Source organism: Rattus norvegicus, chromosome 8 (assembly GCF_036323735.1).
Source record: "Rattus norvegicus strain BN/NHsdMcwi chromosome 8, GRCr8, whole genome shotgun sequence".
NCBI classification, from domain to species: Eukaryota; Metazoa; Chordata; class Mammalia; order Rodentia; family Muridae; genus Rattus; species Rattus norvegicus.
In genome coordinates this window covers 81005875-81027597 of record NC_086026.1, presented here as the reverse complement: position 1 = coordinate 81027597, position 21723 = coordinate 81005875, and the positions used below count along the sequence as shown (strand labels likewise).

Here is a 21723-nt window from a genome sequence, read left to right as displayed (position 1 = left end):
AAATGCCAGAAGATGGCCAGAAGATGAAACTGGAGTTCTAGGTGGTTGCTGGTTGTCATCTGAGCACTGGAAAGCAAGCTGGGTCCTTTGGAGGCACAGCCATGCTCTTAAATATTGAGTCACCTCCCTAGCCCTGAAATATTTTTAGAGCCAGAATTATGATACAAAATGTATTAGATGTTTTATGAAAAACAGCAGCAACAGCAATAATGAGGTCCTTTAAACAGGAGGGTCCTCCCTGCATTCCAGCAAGCAACTTGAATGACTCCTAAGCAAAGTTTGGTTTCTGCTATCTCCTTCTTTTTGCCTGTCCTCCTCAGTCCTCAGGATGAGAACCCCTGGGTCATCCTGCTACCCTCAACACTGCATCATGATGTGATGCCTTCTCTCCCTCTCCCCAACCTCTTGTTGTTCTCCACAGAGTGCTCAAAATCCTCTCCATTTTCTCTCCTCTTAAATCCCACTCTAACTGTAGGTCATTATCTTACCTGAGCTTTTATGAACAGACCTCTTGGAAAAGATACCAACGCGTTCCTCTGCAGATGACTGACAGCCCACAGCCCTTCAGAAGGCTCTAAAGGCCTTTGTTAACCAAATTGCCTTTTTATTGGTGGAATTTCAGCCACTGTGACAAAGGGAAGGAAGTAAGACAAAGGAAGAAGGCATTTGAAAAAGTAGGAGGTGACCTAGAATGCCTACAGGGTCTGTGCTAAAGATCAGGGCATGGGCATATTCAAGGATATTTTCATTTCTCTTTTGAGTTTATTCAGACAAAAAAAGTCTTACCAACATTTAGTGTCCATAAATGGCCATGCTCATTAACTAAGAATCGTCCTTAGACTTTCTCATTAAAAAGAAAAGTTAAATGAAAATTCAAAGAAGCGTACATTTGGCAATTCTTCCTCACCCCAAACATCTCTTCCCGTACTGTCCAGTTCATAAAGCACACTGGTGGGCTGGGTGAGCAAGTCCTGGCTAAGCAGCGCTCAACCGTGTGTGTAGCTCTGAAGGGGAAAAGGGCCCGCCCTTTCCTCTGACTTACAATTGAAACTTACTTAGTTGAAGATTTTTCTCACCGGAGTCCTTATATTTTTCCCCCATGGGCAACTGCCCCTTAATTAATCCCATTTCCCCCAGTTCTAGTCTGTTCAAGCAGCTGAGCAAACAAAGACGAAGGCAGCCATTTTAATGTGCTTCCTCTCCCAGACCCTCTGGGATGGGTGGGCTGTTCATCTTGTCCATAAACTGGGGCCTGGATGGCCCTGGAGAAAGCTACGAGGGACTTCTGTCAGGATTAATTTTAATAGACTGCAGGCTGCCGCCCAGGAACCATAACCCAGCAAATGGCTTTAAATTACTATTTGCTGATAAAAAGCCAGATAGGAGTTGAGCATTCAGTCCCGCATCTCAAACGGTTTGGATAACTAATTTAAGGATTGACTTTTCTTGTGGAGCGCCTGCCCTTTACAACTCAAACCCTGGGATGGCTGAGGAAAGCTGCCCTGTGTCCTAGATAGATCTCAGGGAAATTAGCTGGAGGAAATGTGACATTTTGTACAAGTTTTGGATTTTAGAGCTGGACCGGAAATGACTGAATTCCTATAGACCTGCGGTGCTCTGCGCCTCTCATCTCTGTGACTGCGCTTACCTACCGCCTTCTGCTTTCTTTGTCTCCTGTTAGTTATAGCCATGACATTTTATAAAGCGCCTCCATTTTGGCAAAACAATAACAGTTCCCCAAACTAGTTTGGTTCCTAGAATAAAAAGAATTTGTTTTTCTAGATTCTCTTTTTCTCTCCTCACTCTATGGATCCCCCGGAATGCCTGGCTGTCAGAGAGATTTTATCAATTGTCAGACAATCATTCTTCGACTCACCTTACTTCTCTAGTTACCCCTTACAATGGCCACCCAGACCCACCGCCCTCCCCCTTGTTAGATTTTAAACCCAGGACAAATCTCACTCTCGCACTTCCCACCCTCCCCTAAACCCCTCCCTCCCAGGGGCTGGGCTTTCACCTGCCTTTCCCCGAGCCTGACTCCTATGCGACTCCGCCATTTTGGCTATACAGATCTCTTGGTCTCTCGGCCCAGGCTACCTTTCTTGGTCGATGGCTCTTCTCATCTGCCAGATTCAACCTGGAGTGTGGTAACGCTAACCACTGGGAAAAACTGCCCCATGCCTGGCCCTCTACCAGACCACTGTCCAAACCGTGGACACTAATGGGGTGACTGTTGTGTTCTACCTGGTCATAGATTCCTTCCCTACAGGAAAATCTCTCAGACCTTCTGGGTCTGGCAGCCAAAGGCTGATGCCGTTTTGTGCAACAGTTAAAGATTTTATGCTGTCCAATGAAGCCATCGAGGTCACAGGAGCCTAGGGTAACCACCCATGTACAGTTAGCAGTTTCTGTCATTTTAGCAGAGACATAACCATTTGGATTATACTTCCTATTGTAATTTATCCTTCTTAGACCTATGGTGGTATTCATGGCTAGGCTAGCTGTAGCTTTGTCAGATTAACAACAGGAGAACCAGGCTCCTTCCCCAAGGCTGCAGCTGCGGTCTCGGTTCCTTTTATGGGGAAAATCAAGCCTCAGTTTCTAGAGCTACTAGGTATCCAGCCGAGAAAGGCAGTTTGCTTTAAGGACTTCACTCTGAAAGAGGTAAAACCCACAAAACGGGTTTAAAAATGTGTCAGATTTTTTCCCCCTCTCTAGGCTGTACCAAGACTTCAAAAGTTCAGAGTTTTAACATTGATTAATGGAGTTCTGAAAACACAGGCTCAAAATTTTAAATTCCTTCGGTTGTCTAAATATATACTTAAAAGTACTTCTCAATTGTGCTAAAAAAAAAAGCCCAAAACAAACAAAAACAAATACAACAACAACAAACTCTGTCCAATCTATATATCCAGCCCTCTGGAAGGAGTGTTAATACTTTAAACCCAGAATCATTTTTGGGATCCTAAGTTATTATTATAACTCAAAGGCATGAGTCTACTAACTTTTCTACAATGTGGATTTCAGTACAGATTACAAAAACTTTTATCTCTTTTTGTAAACTAAAAAAAAAAAATTATGCAAGCGTCAGGAAGTCAACTGGGGCCCACCTCTTGCAGGTCAAAGGGACTCCAGATAAGTTACTCCTAAGGTTGCCACCTGCCTATTCCCAAGGCTGGAACTGCTCTCCTCCCCCAACCACCAGGACCATAGTCTGGGAAGTTTCAAATGTACGCCTCCGCCAAATTCCCCTAAACTCCCTAACTGTACCTTCTGTTCCTAGTCTGCATCTGTCCCAGCAGATTTCCAGTTACCTGAAGACTGCAAATGTTTCCAAACACACCAGCCCTAGAGGCTTCTGAAGGAATTTCTGACCAGCCTGAGCCCCTGTATCCTAGACTGTTCAAAAACCGCCTGGAAGACCCCTAGTCCCAGGTAGTCCCACAGAACCTGGGCAGAGAACAAAACAGGCTGCACTCCTCCCTCTTCCTGACCTTTGATCACCATCCCAGCCTTCCTAAAGCTCCAATTTCAGCAGGAGGAGGTGTTAGAAGAGATTACATCTCCCTTTATCCTCAACAAAAAGGCCGGAATGCTGAACTTTGGTTAGTTAGAGCACTCTCGCCCCACCCTAAAGCTCTCCCTCTTGGAGCTGGGCTTCTGCATTCTTTCCCCAGCCTGACTTTGATATAACTCAGCATTGTGGCTACTCTTGATCTTCTGGCCTGGGTCACCTCTCTTGGTCGGTGGCTCCTCTCTTGCTCCCCCACCCCCACCTCCCCTTCTCTCCTCTCATGGTTCTGTTTAGTCTGCTGGCCATGTTCAGCCTGGACTCTTTCCTCTGCCTCTTTTCTCCCTTGTATTGGCAGTAAAATCTCCATACTTTAGGAGTAGCCATGACCTCCTCCTTTTATTCCACGTTTTCATTCACTCCTCGCCCCCTCCCTGCTTTCTTCTTCTCTGCCCGGTGACCACCCAGTCTATAAGTAGACAAGGGACTCCTTGCTCTCTCATTAGAGATGACCCTGGGATCCCAACTAGTGCCTTAGCTCCTTTGTCTTTCCCAATTCTTTCCTTCCCCTCTCTGCTCTCCCCTCAACTCTCTCCTCTGTGAGGCTGTGACAGGGAAGAGGGCGAGAATAGACTGTAGATAGAGGAGTCAGAAGGGTCTTGGCAACTTGGGGTCTGACTGAAAGAGGAGGTTGGTTGGAGTGCTGTGTGGACAGCAGGCACAATTGTTCAAAAGTCCCTGTGGTGTCTCTCCTTCTCATTAGGTGTAGCTGCTGCTAGGGTTTGTTGGGTAATTCAGTATGTCGTACTCCCAGTGGAAACTTTGCTGGGAAAAGTCAAGTCAATCAGGAAAGAAAATTGGATTTGCTTCATGCTTGTTAATGACCTTTGGGAACTCTGAGTCCATCCCTCTACCTTACTATTCTGTCAGTGTTCATGGATCATGTCAGCTGTTCTTGGAGTGAATACTCTCCCCCCCCCCCTCTCTCTCTCTCACACACACACACACACACACACACACACACACACACACACGTTTATGACAACAGCAAATCCAAGGGAAGGTTTATTTAGCTGCACACTTTGAGGATCCAGCACATCATGGCGAAACCATGGTAGCAGGAGTGGGAGGAAGTCACTCATATTGCGTTGCAATCAAGAAGCAGAGAGAGATGACTGTTGGTGCTTAGCTCAATCTCTCCTTTTTATTCAGCCCTAGACCCCAGCCTGTGCAATGGTGCTGCCCACAGTTAAAAGGGCTCTTTCCACTTCACTCAACCCAATCTAAAACCTGCCTCACGAACACGCTCTGGAGCTCCTGCCTAGCCTGTTGATTGACAATATTAATTATCCCAATACTAGAAAAGCATTTAGTGTAGGAGTCTGTGATATGTCTGAAGAGTCTCCAAGCTAGGGTACTTGGGCAGAAGGGCTAGTGGCTGAAAAAAAATTTTTTTTTTGGTTCTTTTTTTCGGAGCTGGGGACCGAACCCAGGGCCTTGTACTTCCTAGGCAAGCGCTTTACTACTGAGCTAAATCCCCAACCCCGGTGGCTGAAAAATTTTAAAGCAAAATGAAATAAAAATTAACCTGTGAGGAGGTGCTGGAACGATGTGGTCACAGACAGTGCCTGTGGAGTGAAAAACAATAGGGATGTGTTGTAAATAGTGAGGTGGCTTCTTAGAAATGAAATATTCACTTAGTCCATGGCTTCTTAAGAAGTTAAACATCCATTTACCCTATAATGAGGCAGGATAGAAAGAGGGGGGAAACTACGGGGACACGGGAAGAAAAAGGATCCTCCCACCTCACAGACTTGTCGAAGTCTCTTGCTAGCAGCTGAGAAGCAAGAACTCGAGCACATCTGCTTCAAAGGCTACTGACAGACATTCCTTTCATAAAGAAGACTTTCTGTTACAACAGTAGCGAGCCAGGCTTAAGTCCTGGGTGTATTCTACTTTGAGCGAATCCTTATTCCTTCTCTAAACATTTTTCTAGAACTCTCAAACAAGGCTGTTAACTCTGTTTACAGCAAAGGTGTTCTACCTCCCGTATCCCTCTGACCTGTATTTTTACCTTATCAGTTATAGTCTTGTCAGTGTATGTGAGGGAGCTCAGTGAAGAAACTGTAGACAGGGCTGCTCTGTTATTAGGCTTGGGGTTTTTATTGTGAATAAGTGAGAGAAACCATCCAGAGGCATCTGGAAGGGTCCAGAGCAGAGAGAAGAAGCAGATTGGACATGGTCGGGGTAGGGATGCAGGAGAGGGGAAGAAAATAATGGAAATAGCAAGAGATAGGTCAGAGAGAGCGGGAGAGAAGTGTCAGTAGAGAAATCACATGGATTTCAAGTTGGAGAGTAGCTGCAGGGAAGACTCCTTCTGGTGATGGTGAACCCATCTCAAAAGTTCTTGAAGAATATTGGCTTTTATCACCAGAAATTCTTCTATAGTCCAGAAAGAGTTCATTTCTGATATGTGGATTTCATGGAACCCAACAGTCCAGAACCACACGCTGCAGTCTCTTAGATTTCTTAGCAATGCTTCAAAGACAATTGCTTCAAAATCCATCATGTATAAGTTGTAAAACAATGAAGTGTGGCTCTCCCTTGAGAAGCCCACGTGCACATCTGGGTACATCATTTGTTCCATCTAAGCACCTCTCTGTCTCAACACTCCTAAGTAGCCTCTATGAAAATGTTTTTAACATTTTATTTATTTATTTATTATTTATAAGTACACTGTTACGGTCTTCAGACACACCAGAAGAGGGAATCAGATCTCATTATAAATGAGTGTGAGCCACCATGTGGTTGCTGGGATTTTAACTCAGGACCTCTAGAAGAACAGTCAATGCTCTTAACCACTGAGCCATCTCTCCAACCCAAAAGTATTTTTTATTAGACTCCTACTCTGCTAGTCCTGAATATTTTCAGCATTAAAACTACAAACCCTGGTTTGACCTGGGTTGAAATCCCTAAAAGATTAGGGGAACTTCTCAGGAGGCGGAAGGGAACAGAATGGAGCTGTTCTTCCTTTTCCTTCCCTTTGGTAGTGTGGCCTAATAAGCCCGTTTTTAAGAGAAATGAAAGTTTATGTTGACAGTGACTTGATTTCTGATCACTAATAACTGAAAACAACTAAATATACTCTGCCTCCCAACTGCCAGACTTAGAGGCCTGTGCCACCACACCTGACTATATTGTGTTTCTAATATGCATTTTTATAGCTAGTTATGTTGGTCATTTGTTAATTTTTGAAGATTTATATTTAAATTGTGTGTATGTGCTCGCCTGTGCGTGCTTGCACACAGGTGTCTGGAGAAGCCAGAGTTTGTGAGGCGCCCCGGAGCTGCAGTTTAAAGGCATCCGTGAGCTACCCAATAGGGGCGCTGGTACCCAACCTCTGGTCTTTTGCAAGAGCGGTATGTACTCTTAGCCATTGAGACATCCCTCCAACCCCTTGTTATTTATTTTTACTGTGAATATTGTTCATCAGAAATCCCTGTAAAATTCTTGTCCAAAAATTTGATTGCTTAATCTTAGATGTGACACTCTATTACTTCTGTCGTATTTTACTTATTAGAAGTGAGTCAGTAAATCTTTGATTTGAGTGTCGTATACTTTCTCAAAGCGCAGGCGAAAAGCCGGGAAAGTAAAGGACACATCCAGAGAAAGCCCGCCAAACCCAGAGGCTTCGGCGGTGATGCAACTTCCGCCCCTGTGCGCTTCCTCGGGCGCCCCCTATTCCTGGCCCTGTCCGTTTCCGGCATTTCAATAAAGCTCCATTCGGCTCGGAGAAGCCGTGCTCTTCCGGGAAAATGGCGACTCCCGCTCGCGCTCCAGAGTCGCCGCCGGCCGCGGAGCCTGCGCCCGCCGTGGGCCCTGCTGGGGAACCCTGCCCGCCGCACCAGCCGCAGCCCGTGCGCAATGTGCTCGCTGCCCCGCGGCTTCGAGCCCCCAGCTCCCGAGGACTTGGGGCGGCAGAGTTCGGCGGAGCTGCGGGAGAGGTTGAGGCGCCAGGAGAGACTTTTGCGCAACGAGTAAGCGGTGGTCCGGGGATCGCGGTTGCCCGAAATAGGGATCAGGGAACGGGCTCTCGGGCATCGGGATCGGGGGACTGGTCTCCCGCCCCACACCGCGGCCTGTCGCGCGAAGGTGACCTTGCGTGGCCAGGCCTCCCGGCCAGGCCCGTCCTATGCGCGGGCATGGCTCCATGCTGCCCGGCCCTCACTAGGCAGCAGCGCCCTCGATTCCATGTTCGCACTGTAGCTTTGAAAAGAGCTCGTGTATCGAATCCTCTTGATCAGAACGTGTTGATTTCCTTTTCTCTACCTAAAGTCCCACTCTTTTCCGAACTATTGGAGATGGGGAGCTGTAAATTGGTTACGTGGTTAATTGGGTCTAGAAAGTTTGGCTCGTCTGTAGTAGGGGAGAAGATGATAGCGAATTTCTTAAAGGCAGCTTTGTCTAGGAATTGAAGGAATAAGAGGCAGAAGACGCCAAAAGGATATTTCCTGAGAGATTTTTTTCAACAAGGAGGAGGAAATGGACCATGAACGCAATCGAGGGATTGGGAGAACTTACGTACTGGTTTAGTAATTTGGAGACAAATATATATTAATAGTTAACAGGTGGTTGAAATTTCTGGGGAGCAACAAAGGATAATAGGGAAATTGGGAGAGAGGAATGAATGTTAGGTTAATTTTTTTATTTCGGGTGTATTTAGTTGAGGGGAATAATGGTAGGCATTTAGTTAATTAAAAGCCAGCTGATTAAAACCCTGAGGAATAGGTACTAAGCTCAAGGTAGAAGAGGCTGAAAAACTAGAGGAACTCAGTTGCAGAGAGGCATTAACAGTATTGAAAACCTGGGAATAAATGTATCAGGAAGAATAGGAGACCTAAGGTTTACTCCCCTTCTCCGTTTGTTATATAACCAAGAAAAAGAACCAGAAAGGGAATTTTTGTCACTGAAGGACAGGAGCCAGTCACCACTTGGCAGGAGGGGTTTCTAGTAGATACAGGTAGGTGTTTTGACTTTTCCAGAATAGGTTATTAATTTTAGCAGTGAATTAACCTTTTGATCTTGGGACATTTTTATATGTATAAATTATTGGGCATCTCAAAGAGCTCCTGTTTATATATGCTGAGTCTAGAAATATTACCAGTTTGTCAGAAGCAGCTGAAAATTCTTTGAAACAAAACCACATAAGCAAGTCCATCTTCCTTTGTGAGATAGGGATGTTATCCCATCATGTGATCTCTGGCAGACCTTTGACTCTGCTCCATTAGGGTTCAGAGACCACGGTTAAAAACCACTAACTAGTTTTATCATGTTTGTTGTACTGTGGACTAAGCATCTCTTTATTTTCCTAAATGCTTGAGGCCAGAATCTCGTATTTTTAGGAGGCTTGGAGTGTGTGTATGTGTAGAGTCAAGACCCAAATCTACAAATAAGTTTCCGTTGTTTCTTACACATGGCTTGAAGGTAATTTTGTACCATGTTCTTCATAGCTTGGGATTTGACTGCAGCACATTTGGTCAAGTGTGAGATTTTCCATGGACGAGCCAATCAATGTCCAGGCTTAAAGAATTTCAGATGAGGAAGACACAACTTTTATTCCTGAAGTTCTGATTTGATTAAATTATTACCCATTCAAAGCACTCACTTGGGGGAAGGGTTAGAATATATCTGTTTTGATTGTTTTAATCCAGATTAAAGAAAATCAGATTTTTTTTTAAAAACTTAAGCCAGTTTTTCTTTGATTACATTTTGCCTTTTAAATACTGTGTCTTCATGTTTAAAAAACATGACTGTAATGTATACATGTTGGTTTCTCTTTTCCACTCCACAGAAAATTCATTTGCAAATTGCCCGACAAAGGTAAAAAGATCTCAGACACCATTGCCAAACTGAAAGCTGCCATTTCAGAACGTGAAGAGGTCAGAGGGAGAACTGAACTATTTCATCCTGTTAGTGTAGACTGTAAGCTAAGGCATAAAGCAACCACAAGAGTTGATACCGACATAGACAAGGCCCAGAATTCTGACCTGATGCTTGATACTTCATCATTAGTTCCTGAATGTTCCTCAGTAGACATTGAATCATCTAAAACAACCTCAGAAACACAGGGACCTACACATCTCACTCACAAAGGCAATGAAGAGACTTTGGCGACTGGCTGCACAGTGAATACCTGCCCGTCTGCCCGCATCACAACCCAGGATCCCTCATCTGAAGTTAATGAACATCTCCCCCAGCATTCAAGTCAAGTGGAAGAGATTTCCAGCAGCGTCGACAGTCTGTTTATCACTAAATTGCAAAAGATCACAATTGCAGACCAGACTGAACCCTCAGAAGAAAACACCAGCACTGAGAACTTTCCAGGACTGCAGAGTGAGACTCCTAAGAAGCCTCATTACATGAAAGTGCTAGAAATGCGAGCTAAAAACCCAGTGCCCCCTCCTCATAAGTTTAAGACCAATGTGTAAGTGTCCCAGGAACAGGCTTGTCTTAAGAATGTGTGTGGAGCTCGGAGAGAATTCAGAGTGCCATACTAGTTGAGGGAATGTTATGTGTAGAGCTTGTAGGTAGGAGCGATCAGACCGTGAAAGTAAATCAGAGTGGCTGAAATGGAGGTCTGCTTTTAGAAAAAAATGTTAGTTTTGAAGGCGAGTCATTGAAAGGGTTTTAAATAGCAGATGGGGAATCGTGTGTTTCAAGATACTTAGCCAATATTTCATAATAAACAAAGAGTGGGAGGGTAAATGTATCGTGACTTTTGTCAGTACCATTTGCTGGTGCGCAACTCCCCCTCAATTGCTGTGTAAGCCAAGACAAGCAATTGTAGGAACTAATGGGCTATTCAGTAGGAAAAAATAAAACTGTGCTCATTACAAGTAGGCAACAGAGCTATATGGACATAGTCAAGTAGGAGTCTGCTCCTTAAAGAGGTTGGACTCTAGAGCACTCAAGGTTTCCAAACTTGGAAGAAATTTAAACTAAATGATAGCAATTTTCAGGGAAAGGAGGCTAAAAGGATCAACTCCCCCTCAATTGCTGTGTAAGCCAAGACAAGCAATTGTAGGAACTAATGGGCTATTCAGTAGGAAAAAATAAAACTGTGCTCATTACAAGTAGGCAACAGAGCTATATGGACATAGTCAAGTAGGAGTCTGCTCCTTAAAGAGGTTGGACTCTAGAGCACTCAAGGTTTCCAAACTTGGAAGAAATTTAAACTAAATGATAGCAATTTTCAGGGAAAGGAGGCTAAAAGGATTTTTTTTCTAAAAATATAACTAAACATAGATTTGGGGGAAAGGGGGCTGGGAATTTTGCTTTTGAGTGCTTTGCTAAATTTCTGAGATCATCAGAACAACAAGAACTCTTTGAGGAGAAAACTGCATTTGTAGCAGTTAGACCAACTATGCCAGGAAGTAGTGCTAGTTGACTGCCCGTCTTTACATAGGTGACATCAGATGAGAGGAGGGAACGTGGGTGTTCCTCCTTGGTGAAGCTGAATGCTTCAGAAGACCCACAGCATGTTTGTTGTTGCAGACTTAACCCTAACCTACTGATTATTAATGTTATAACTTTAAATGGTTTCTTCTATTTAGAAAACAAGGTCATAGCACATTAATTTTTTTAACTAGGAAAATAACCTTTGGTGAAGGCATCTGGATGAAGGGGTATCATCCTGTGGTGTCTGTCTCACTTCCAGAAGGTTACAATTAAGAAACCAGGAGTGTCAGAAAGAGTAAGGTGGCCTAATCACAGCCATGTGACTAGGAACAGGAAAGGTGAGGGATGGGCAGTGAGGGCCACCAGAATTAGTAGTAAGTTTGAGAGAAAGTGCAGCCTGTGCACGAAGAGACCTGGAGAGGCTGCAGGAGACACATGGCATTGGGTTTATGGGTGAGTGGAGGTTTGAGCACACAGTGAGGTAAGGGTATGCTAGCAGATCCTCAGCCCCTTTCACAGGAGTTAGACATCAGATAGTCTGCATATCAGATATGTTATGATTCTGTAACAGTTGCACAGCTATAGTTATGAAGTAGAAAAGAAAATGATGTTATGGTTGAGGTTACCACAACACAAGAAACTATTAAATGGTCACAGCATTAGGAATGTTGAGTGAATGAAATGAATATATGGTGTGAAGAGGAAAGAAAGGCAGGTTTGTATCTGTATATATATCCACTGTCAGCAGCAAATACTCGTAGCCTGCTTTATGTTAACCTTGTAGAAGCAGTAGTATCCTGGGTTAAAGACCAACTTCGTACTTAAGCATGGATTGATTAAGCCTGCTTTTCCTTTTTTAGGTTACCCACACAACAGAGTGACTCATCAAGTCATTGTCACAAGGGTCAGTCTCCTGCTTCCTCAGAAGAGCATCGACGCAGGGCTAGGCAGCATCTTGATGATGTTACAGCAGCACGCCTTCTTCCGCTCCACCACCTGCCTGCACAGCTGCTCTCCATAGAAGAGTCGCTGGCTCTGCAGAAAGAGCAGAAGCAGAATTATGAGGTAATTCTAGAGTCTTGGATTTTTCTTGTCTGTGTGTTGGCTGCCGCTTTAGGAATTAGAATTTACTTTGGCTGAATAGAGGGATCAGATTCTAGAGATGTGGTTGGCTGAGATCATTAGCTCTTAGACATAATGCCACTAGTTTTCAGCCACAGAGTTGCTAGGACTATAAGAAAGCTCAGTGATTTACCAATAGACAGGAGAGAGGATTGGAGTGATGGGGATCACCCTGCTGCTGCTTGGGACAGTATATGCAAACTCCCATGTGGCAGTTTCTTGGTAAGACCTCACTCAGGGACCTGCTTAGAGATGTAGGGAGACGGTTTCATCTCCTACAGAGCAGGGGCCAATGCAGAAGGGCAAGAGGTCATGCTGAGTTACCAACTACTGATAAAAGGGCTTGAGGCCATAATTCATGGTTCCCGTGAGAATAGAGGTTCCTCCTACTTTGGGTCTTAATCAGTTATATATAGCACTATGTCCTGCGTAGAATATTTTTAATGTATATTGATCAGGTGTGGCAGTGTGTACCTTTAGTCTTAGCACTTTAATTCTAGCAGTTGGGAGGCAAAAACCTCTGCGTTTGAGGCTAGCCTGATCTATATAGCAAGTTCTCAGCCAGCCAGAGTTAGATGGTGAGACCCTGTCTATAATAAAGTATATAATATTGATAAAGTTTGTGCTCAGATTAGCAGGATGGGAGACATAAGTACGAGAATCCTTGGGAGAATCGGAAGGATTAGTTATGTTTAGACTGTAATACTGAGTTTCTGGGAAAACAGCATCCCCTCTCCTGAACAGCTTAGCTGGACTTTAGTCAGGTACCTGCATCTATGAAAGTCAGACTAGCTGTGGTTCCACCCTGGCTTTCCCTAAGCATTTAGCCTGCATGGAGTAATATCTCTATGGCCTTTTGTGTTTCTTCTCCCAGTGCATTAGGATTAGCATCAGATCCAACCGCTGTGCTAGAGGAATGACCTGTGAGCTGTCTCTGGTTTTAACTACTACTTGAAATATTTTTAAGCTAAACCCTCAGCTTGAAATGGGTTGCCTTGACGGAATAGTAATAGTAGATACCAGTTATGCCTACCCATATCGTGGGCAGAGATGAAGGACTTGCTGAAGTGTGGGTGGTGGGAAAGGTGAATCAGGGATGAGCCGTGAAGCCTGCCAGCAGTTTGAGTCAAGTCGTGTGTGTGGAAAAGTCCACTGCAAGTCTGAATTTACTTGGACCTTTTCAAGTATTAATTGACTTCACTCAGCAAGGAGCAGTCAGCATGCAGCATTAATGTCTTGGCTCTTTTTGTGCCATTGAAACCTAGAAAACATGATTTAATCTAGAGAAGAAAGTCTTGTCAGTTGGAGATGTCAGTACCACATTGGTTTCTAACACAGGCAGGTCGTTCGCTGTGCACACCACACTTGGTGTGTCCGTTAATGGTTGCTGTAGTGCCAAGCTGATTTTTCAGTTTCTTGTGTGGAGGTAAGCTGTTTTGATTGCTGCATTCCTTGCTCATCGAAATCACTAGCAACTGCAACAGGCTGACAGCTCTTGGAGACATTGCCCCATGTCTTGACAGGACACTGCTGTCAACTTCTTGTTTTGTCAGAGAGACAGTGAGTGTCAATGTTCCTTATCTGCAGACCTGTTGAAATATCTAAGGGGAGTTGTGGATGTATAACTTTGCTTTGTTTTTTGTTTTGAAGGAGATGCAGGCGAAGCTCGCAGCACAGAAACTAGCCGAGAGACTGAATATTAAAATGCAGAGCTTCAATCCAGAAGGGGAGTCTTCAGGGAGATACCGAGAAGTGAGGGATGAAGATGATGCCCAGTCCTCGGACGAATGCTGAAGATGAGCGCTGGGAGATCCCGGGAGTTGACTGTTGAGCTTACATTGTCTCATTGAACTTCCTAACAAGTATCAAGACAGTGTCAGACCTTGTTGAGGGACAGCAGTTTTTTAAGTTATACAAAGGTAGCTACAAATATGAACCCAGTTTGTCTTTCAGAAGATGATCTTCACATGCTTGAACAGTTTAATATTTGAACATTGTGTTTGGCCGTGTTGTGTTACAGTTTTGCAGTATATTGTGCATTGGTCTGATATTTTAGTGTGAGTAGAGCACACGTTTTCTTTAAGATATCTGCTTTTTCCTTCTTCGTATTCTTATCAGATAGCATTGCTTACACCCCTTCTGGTGAAATACTTTGTTATCCCAGGCACCTAAAGTGAATTAGGAAGGCCTGGTCCCCTCACTCGAGAAATGAGGGGAGCAGTCTAAAGAATGGTACGCATGCTTGCATGGACACGTTCCTGAGACGCTGGATGTGAAATGCCGCACACGACACTCAGAAACCACAACCAGTGTGTCTGCTGCTCTGTCCTCTCTTGGGGCGACTGCTGTCTTCCTGTGATGAGGTTAAGGAGCCCTTGGAAGAAGTGCTGGGTGGGGAGGGTCTTCTGAGCCGGTGTGGGGAGCTGCTCCTGGCTGCCCTAGGCTGAACTCATTGCCATCTTGGATGATAGGTCCCTGTACAGGACACTCGTGCTTGGTAAGGAAACCGGTGTTTTTCTAAGAGTTACAGTTGAATTATCAGTATATTGCTTTTTTCCTTGTTAAACCCACAGAGATGTTTATAGGCGCAGAAACCTCAGTCATGTATGTACACATTTGTGTTGTTTAAAATGATTATATGATCGTTTTCAGCAAAGATAACAATGTTATCAAAAAGCCTTTGTCTATTATGTGGAACTTGTAAAGGAGAAATAAAATACCAATCAGAGCAACTCCACATGCTAATGGTGATATTTTCTTGGTACTTGTTTGAGTTTCATTTCTTTAAAAGTAGTATCTATACATGAAATTGGACTTAAAATTCATATAAATCAGATACATGTGCACTGGGAAGGGCTTGATTCCACAGTGGATGCTTCTAGTGTAAGCACTCCGTATCTCTCCCACCAAGAAAAGGTTGCTCTAAGAAAAATATGGAACCTGTGGTTTTAAAACTAATAGATGATTTCAGAACAGACGTTTGGTATTCTTTATTGGAATGAACTAGTGTTTCTGGAAGGCTGGCAAAGGAGAGTTGAAGCATGAAGTTGAAGTCAGTCCCCTTGAGCTAAGCACTCGGTCTGCTAATGGTTGAGTATGTGTACTTTGACTGACTTCCTATGCAGCCATCTTATAGAAATAGTCTCAATTTGCTTTATGTTTTGCAAACATTTCCTGTATTAAATGTTTTACATCTCAACCACAATATGTTGTTCCTGGCTGCTCCATAGCTATTTATAGTCCCAGACTATAGATAAATAATTTAAAGTTAATACTTAAAAGACATTCACAAATTACTGAAAATTTAAATGCCGTTAAAATACATGTTTCTTAGTGAAGGCTGGGTTTTTTTTTTTTTTTTGTTTTGTTTTTTTTTTTTTTTTTTTTTTTTTTAATATTGGCTTTATAGGTTGCTGACTGCTAGTCTTTGAAGAGCTTTTTTTTTTTTTTTTTTCTGAGAATGGCATTGTCCACACATTGCAATCTTTTGGAGAGTTCCTGCTTCCCTTCTCAGTTCTTATGAGAGGTGTCCTACCCTTTACCCTTCATTTTAGTGGGCCGATTGACTTTGACATAGTCTATGATGCTTCATTTTGGCTTTATCCAGGAGCCTGCTTTTGCTTGTGTGCTTTAAAAGACCTGGTTACTCCTGCCCACCCCCTCCATGGTCTCACTATGTAGCTCTGACTGTCCTGGAACTTACTACACAGACCAGGCTGGCCTCAATCTTGATAGAGATCTGCTTGTCTCTGTCTCCTGAGTTCTGGGGTTAAAGACATTTCCTACCTTTTGAACAGACTTCTTAACCCAGCAATAGATATTTGTATCTTGTAGTATCTCCCCTGACCCCATTTTTCAGTTGTTTAGAGACCCTTTTTTCAAGTTTTGTGTGTCTGAGAGAGTGTATACATATATGTGCAGGTGCCTGTGGAAGCCAGAAGAGGGCGTCAGATTCCCTAGAGTTAGAAGCAGTTTTGGGTGTTGGGAGCTGAACTGGGTCCTTTCAAGAGCAGTATGGCATCTTAACTGCTGAGCCACCTCTCCAATCCCTTTTTTCATTTTTTAGAGTTAACCTTTCCCTCAGAAGAAATTTTAATCTTTCATTACCATGCATCAACTCATTTAGTCTGAACAACCCTGGGGTGAAAGGCAAGTGTCTTCATAGCAGACTTTTGGGAAACTGGGTGAGGGGAGAGTTGCATGCTGAATATTTTACAATTGGTTCAGTATCAGAAGCCACCATGTTCTGTTTTGTAAAACTGTGTTAATGGGATAGTAAAGTCATTTAAGGTGCCTTTTGTGTTTTAGGCCTGTTTCTGGATCATTCATAGTTTCAAACTGTTGATCATTATGGCTTTAATTGTTAGTAAGTACTCAAAAGACTATGACCAGTTTCACGGATAAAGCAACAGCTTTGTGATCAAAGCAGGTGTAGAGAAGCTGCTGCCAGCTCCTCAGATCCATGTGTTTGTCCCCTTTTGGCACCCTCTTCTTCCCCAAAGGAGTCACTGCTCTCCTAACTGGCAGTGGCCCCTGAGTGCCCTTTCATCATCTCCCATCTATGTGAGTCCATTTTGATTTCTACCAAGGTTCAGTCATTCTCTCGTGTTCCCTGTGCCATTCACTCACATTGTCAAGAACTTAATGTCCTGTGCTGCAGTTGATGAATTTTTTCTCGTTCGTATGCCTTTGCTGTTCTGTGATTAACACCATTTCAGCTTGGGATGAAAACAGTGAGACAGTCTCTCTGTCCATCTTTTGTTTTGAGACAGTCTCACTCTAGCTCGGCTGGCCTGGAACCCACTACATGGACCCGGCTTGAATGGAGAGAGGCCTGCCTTTGCCTTCCCAAGGATGGGATTAGAGTACATGCAGCCATGCCTGGCTCTGAACACATTTTTATAGGATGTGGTTCAGGAGCGGACTTGTTGGGTTACAGTGTCTACCCACCTGAAACATTTTATACTCCCATCGTCTTCTTGGGAGAATTCCATTTGCCCATATTTGGTATTGCCAGACTTTCGGCTATTTAAGTATTCCTTGTGGCTGTACCTGGTTACTTTTCTGCTGTTGTAGAAAACCTTGATGAAATGCAGCTTTGGGAAGAGAGGGTTTATTAGGTTTCCAGTTCCAGTGGATGCATTCCATTATGGGGACAGGGGCCCTGGCAGCAGGAGTGTGAGGCTGGTTAGTCACATGTCATTATGTGCAAGAATGGAGTCACCCCCAGTGACTAACTTCTACCATCAAGGCTCCACCTCCCTAGACAGTGGCCCCATCCTGATACCAAGAAGTCAAACACATGGACCTATAGAAACATCTCAGATTCAAATCACAACACTGGTTTTATTTTGCATTCCTCTAAGTTAGGAGTGGCATTGGGGTGTCAGCACACAGTTCTTTTCAGAAGTATCTATTTTGTACACTGTCCATTTTGTAATTGTGTTTTATTAGCTGTCTTTGTATCCTTACTGGTACATACACGGAAGCATGAATTTTAATTTTTGGTACTCAAAGAGCTTGATATTCGTCTAGTAATATCTGCTATAAATATCGGGGTATTTTATCCTTTTTATGGTGTATTGCTAATAAACACTTGGTGGCAAATCCAAAGTTTTTATTCAGTGGAGGTCTTAAGATTTTTATTTTTACTATGTATGGTTTCTTAAAATGAATCCTTTGCTGTTCTGAACTTATCCTATCTGCATGTGTGTTGGCACCGCACGTGTACATTGTCCACACAAGGCAGAAGTGGGCATTGGTTCCTCTAGTTACTTCTCCGTTTCTGTGATAAAACACCAGGGCAGCCTAAAGAATGTATCTGGGCTTAGGATTCCAGAGAGGTAAGAGTCCATCATGGTGAGGAAGCACTGCAGCAAGTGGCAGGCATGATGGCCAGAGCAGGATGCCGAGAGCTCATTATCGACTGCAAGCATGCAGCAGAGAGAACTGGACATGGGATGAGATTAGGAGCACCCAAAGCCTGTCTCAGTAACATCCTTCCTTGGGCAAGGCCACATTTGAACCTCCACAAACAATGCCACCAACTGGGGACCAAGCATTCAAAGCTTATGGGGGACGTACTTACTCAAACCTGCTTACATTTCTCCATGTTGGGCTACATGATGACCAACAACCATCTGTAATTCCAGTTCCAGAGGAGGGGTGTGTGTGTGTGTGTGTGTGTGTGTGTGTGTGTGTGTGTGTGTGTGAGAGAGAGAGAGAGAGAGAGAGAGAGAGCATGTGCGTGTGTTGTGTGCATGTGTGTGTGTGAGAGAGAGAGAGAGCGTGTGCGTGTGTGTGAGTGTGTGTTTTGAATGAGGGTTACATATCCTCCTCTATTGCATACTACCTTATTCCTTTGGTGCAGGGTCTCTCCCTGAGTCCTGAGTTCACGTTTTTTTCAGCTAGGCTGGCATTGCTTCTGCTACATATGTCTGGCATTTGGGCAGCCTCTCATTCTCATTAATCTATTTGTGTTAGTAACATTGCCTTAACTGTGCTTTATTTTTATCGTATGTATATGAGCATTCTGCCTGCATATGCATATATGTACCATGTATGTGCCTGGTGCTTGAGGAGGCCAGAAGAGGGCATCATGTCCCTTGGAACTGATGGGAGGACGGTTGTGAGCTAGCATTTGGGTGCTAGGAATTGAACCAGGAAATTGAACAGCCAGTGCTTTTAACCAGAGAGCCACCTTTCCAGCCCCTGGTTTGTTATTTTTAAATGTACTTCCCATTTTCATAAAAATGCAGAAGTTTAGGAACCGGCTTCTCAGGTTCCACACACAATGACTTGGGAATACAAACTCATTTTTAGAAGTTTTCTGGCCTGTCACCTATTCTGTCTTTATTCCTAACATTCTGTTCTGAAACTCAGAGGATGGGATTGGCACTGTGACGTCTCCTGAAGCATGCCATCATCATTCCTGAGGATGCTGTTTATTCTTGGTAGTCTCGGGAGAAGTTTTGGAGTGCTGCTTCGTGTTAATATCCACTGGTGTGTGATTTTGGTTAAGAAAAGGTAATGGTGAAACTATTTTAAAAAGTCAGTCTGCAGCAGTCTCCATTTTTAAGTGGTTACATCAAGAAAAGGAAGGAAGTCTGAAGCTTGGGCCGAGAGTAATCTCTTCACGTAATAGTTGTCGATAGAACTAGTGTTTCATTTTCACAGGCCCCTCTGTAGTCTGCGCTGCATTCCCAGGGGAGCCAGGTGATCACTACAAGCCAAGGTAGAAGCAGGGGATAGCTGGTGGCATTGGCTGTCCTTGTTGTAAAGAGCATGAAGTGATTTGTTCAGGGCCTCTCAGAGGCTTCCAAGAAAAAGCAGCACTCATGAATTTGGGGAGCTGGGCTGCATGGCGTTGCAGGTGAATGCCACAAATCAGAGCTGCAGCAGGCTTTTTAAAGTGAATCTTAGGCAAGTTCTTCAGATAACCTGAGGTCATTTGTCTTGTCTGTGACACTACAAAAGGATTTTCGTTCTGGGGATTTTTCTTTGTGGAATGTTCTCTTGTGTGACACATGCATGCACATACACGTATGCACACATGTGTTCACAAACACATGCATATACTCCACGGTGCCAGAAGTTGATGTTGAGTGTCTCCCAATTGCTTTCCACCTCCCTTTTTAGACAGTCTGGCCATAGAGCCACACGGATCTCCTTTCACTGACTCAGTGGGACCACAGGTTCACTACTGCGGTGCCTGACCTTTACATAGCTGTTGGGGACCTGAAGTCCCCTCATGCTTGCTTGCCAAGCACTTTCTCAGGGGTGCTGTCTCCCCAGCCCTCTAGGCTACTTTCTTTTCAGTCACTCTTTGATCGTTTTAGCTACTGCTGGTATCTTTTTCTTTCCTCTTAATAATTCACCACACAAGAGAGGCGGGCACGCCTGGGAGGCCAGAAGAGACTGCACTCTGCGCACGTCCAGACGCCAGAGGAAAACACCAAACGCCATCTGGAACCCTGGTGCACGGAGGCTCCCGGAAAGAGCGGCGCAGATCTTCCCGGTTGCTGCCGCCGCGGAGAGGACTTAGGCAGTACCCCACGAGCAAACTTGAGCCTTGGAACCATAGGTAGGACCAACTTTTCCCCTGCAAGAAACTTGACTGGTGAACTCAAGACACAGGCCCACAGGAACAGCTGAAGACCTGTAGAGAGGAAAAACTACACGCCCGAAAGCAAAACACTCTGTCCCCATAACTGGCTGAAAGAAAACAGGAAAACAGGTCTACAGCACTCCTGACACACAGGCTTATAGGACAGTCTAGCCACTGTCAGAAATAGCAGAACAAAGTAACACTAGAGATAATCTGATGGCGAGAGGCAAGCACAGGAACCCAAGCAACAGAAACCAAGGCTACATGGCATCATTGGAGCCCAATTCTCCCACCAAAATAAACATGGAATATCCAAACACACCAGAAAAGCAAGATCTAGTTTCAAAATCGTATTTGATCATGATGCTGGAGGACTTCAAGAAAGACGTGGAGAACTCCCTTAGAGAACAAGTAGAAGCCTACAGAGAGGAATCGCAAAAATGCCTGAAAGAATTCCAGGAAAACATAAATAAACAAGTAGAAACCCATAGAGAGGAGACACAAAAATCCCTGAAAGAATTCCAGGAAAACACAATCAAACAGTTGAAGGAATTAAAAATGGAAATAGAAGCAATCAAGAAAGAACACATGGAAACAACTCTGGACATAGAAAATCAAAAGAAAAGACAAGGAGCTGTAGATACAAGCTTCACCAACAGAATACAAGAGATGGAAGAGAGAATCTCGGGAGCAGAAGATTCCATAGAAATCATTGACTCAACTGTCAAAGATAATGTAAAGCAGAAAAAGCTACTGGTCCAAAACATACAGGAAATCCAGGACTTAATGAGAAGATCAAACCTAAGGATAATAGGTATAGAAGAGAGTGAAGACTCCCAGCTCAAAGGACCAGTAAATATCTTCAACAAAATCATAGAAGAAAACTTCCCTAACCTAAAAAAAGAGATACCCATAGGCATACAAGAAGCCTACAGAACTCCAAATAGATTGGACCAGAAAAGAAACACCTCCTGTCACATAATAGTCAAAACACCAAACGCACAAAATAAAGAAAGAATATTAAAAGCAGTAAGGGAAAAAGGTCAAGTAACATATAAAGGCAGACCTATCAGAATCACACCAGACTTTTCGCCAGAAACTATGAAGGCCAGAAGATCCTGGACAGATGTCATACAGACCCTAAGAGAACACAAATGCCAGCCCAGGTTACTATATCCTGCAAAACTCTCAATTAACATAGATGGAGAAACCAAGATATTCCATGACAAAACCAAATTTACACAATATCTCTCTACAAATCCAGCACTACAAAGGATAATAAAGGGTAAAGCCCAACATAAGGAGGCAAGCTATACCCTAGAAGAAGCAAGAAACTAATCGTCTTGGCAACAAAACAAAGAGAAGAAAAGCACACAAACATAACCTCACATCCAAATATGAATATAACAGGAAGCAATAATCACTATTCCTTAATATCTCTCAACATCAATGGCCTCAACTCCCCAATAAAAAGACATAGATTAACAAACTGGATACGCAATGAGGACCCTGCATTCTGCTGCCT

General features: G+C 43.8%; 1 protein-coding gene across 1 annotated transcript; it reads left to right on the top strand.

Annotated features, from left to right (window-relative positions):
- The first annotated feature begins 7396 nt into the window (after positions 1 to 7396).
- Polr2m (RNA polymerase II subunit M) lies at positions 7397 to 14828 on the top strand. Its single transcript, NM_183402.2, has 4 exons — positions 7397 to 7548; positions 9363 to 9995; positions 11830 to 12034; positions 13742 to 14828. The coding sequence occupies exons 1-4, from the start codon at positions 7436 to 7438 to the stop codon at positions 13883 to 13885; spliced, it is 1095 nt and encodes a 364-aa protein (NP_899652.1). The 5' UTR covers positions 7397 to 7435; the 3' UTR covers positions 13886 to 14828.
- Positions 14829 to 21723: the final 6895 nt, after the last annotated feature.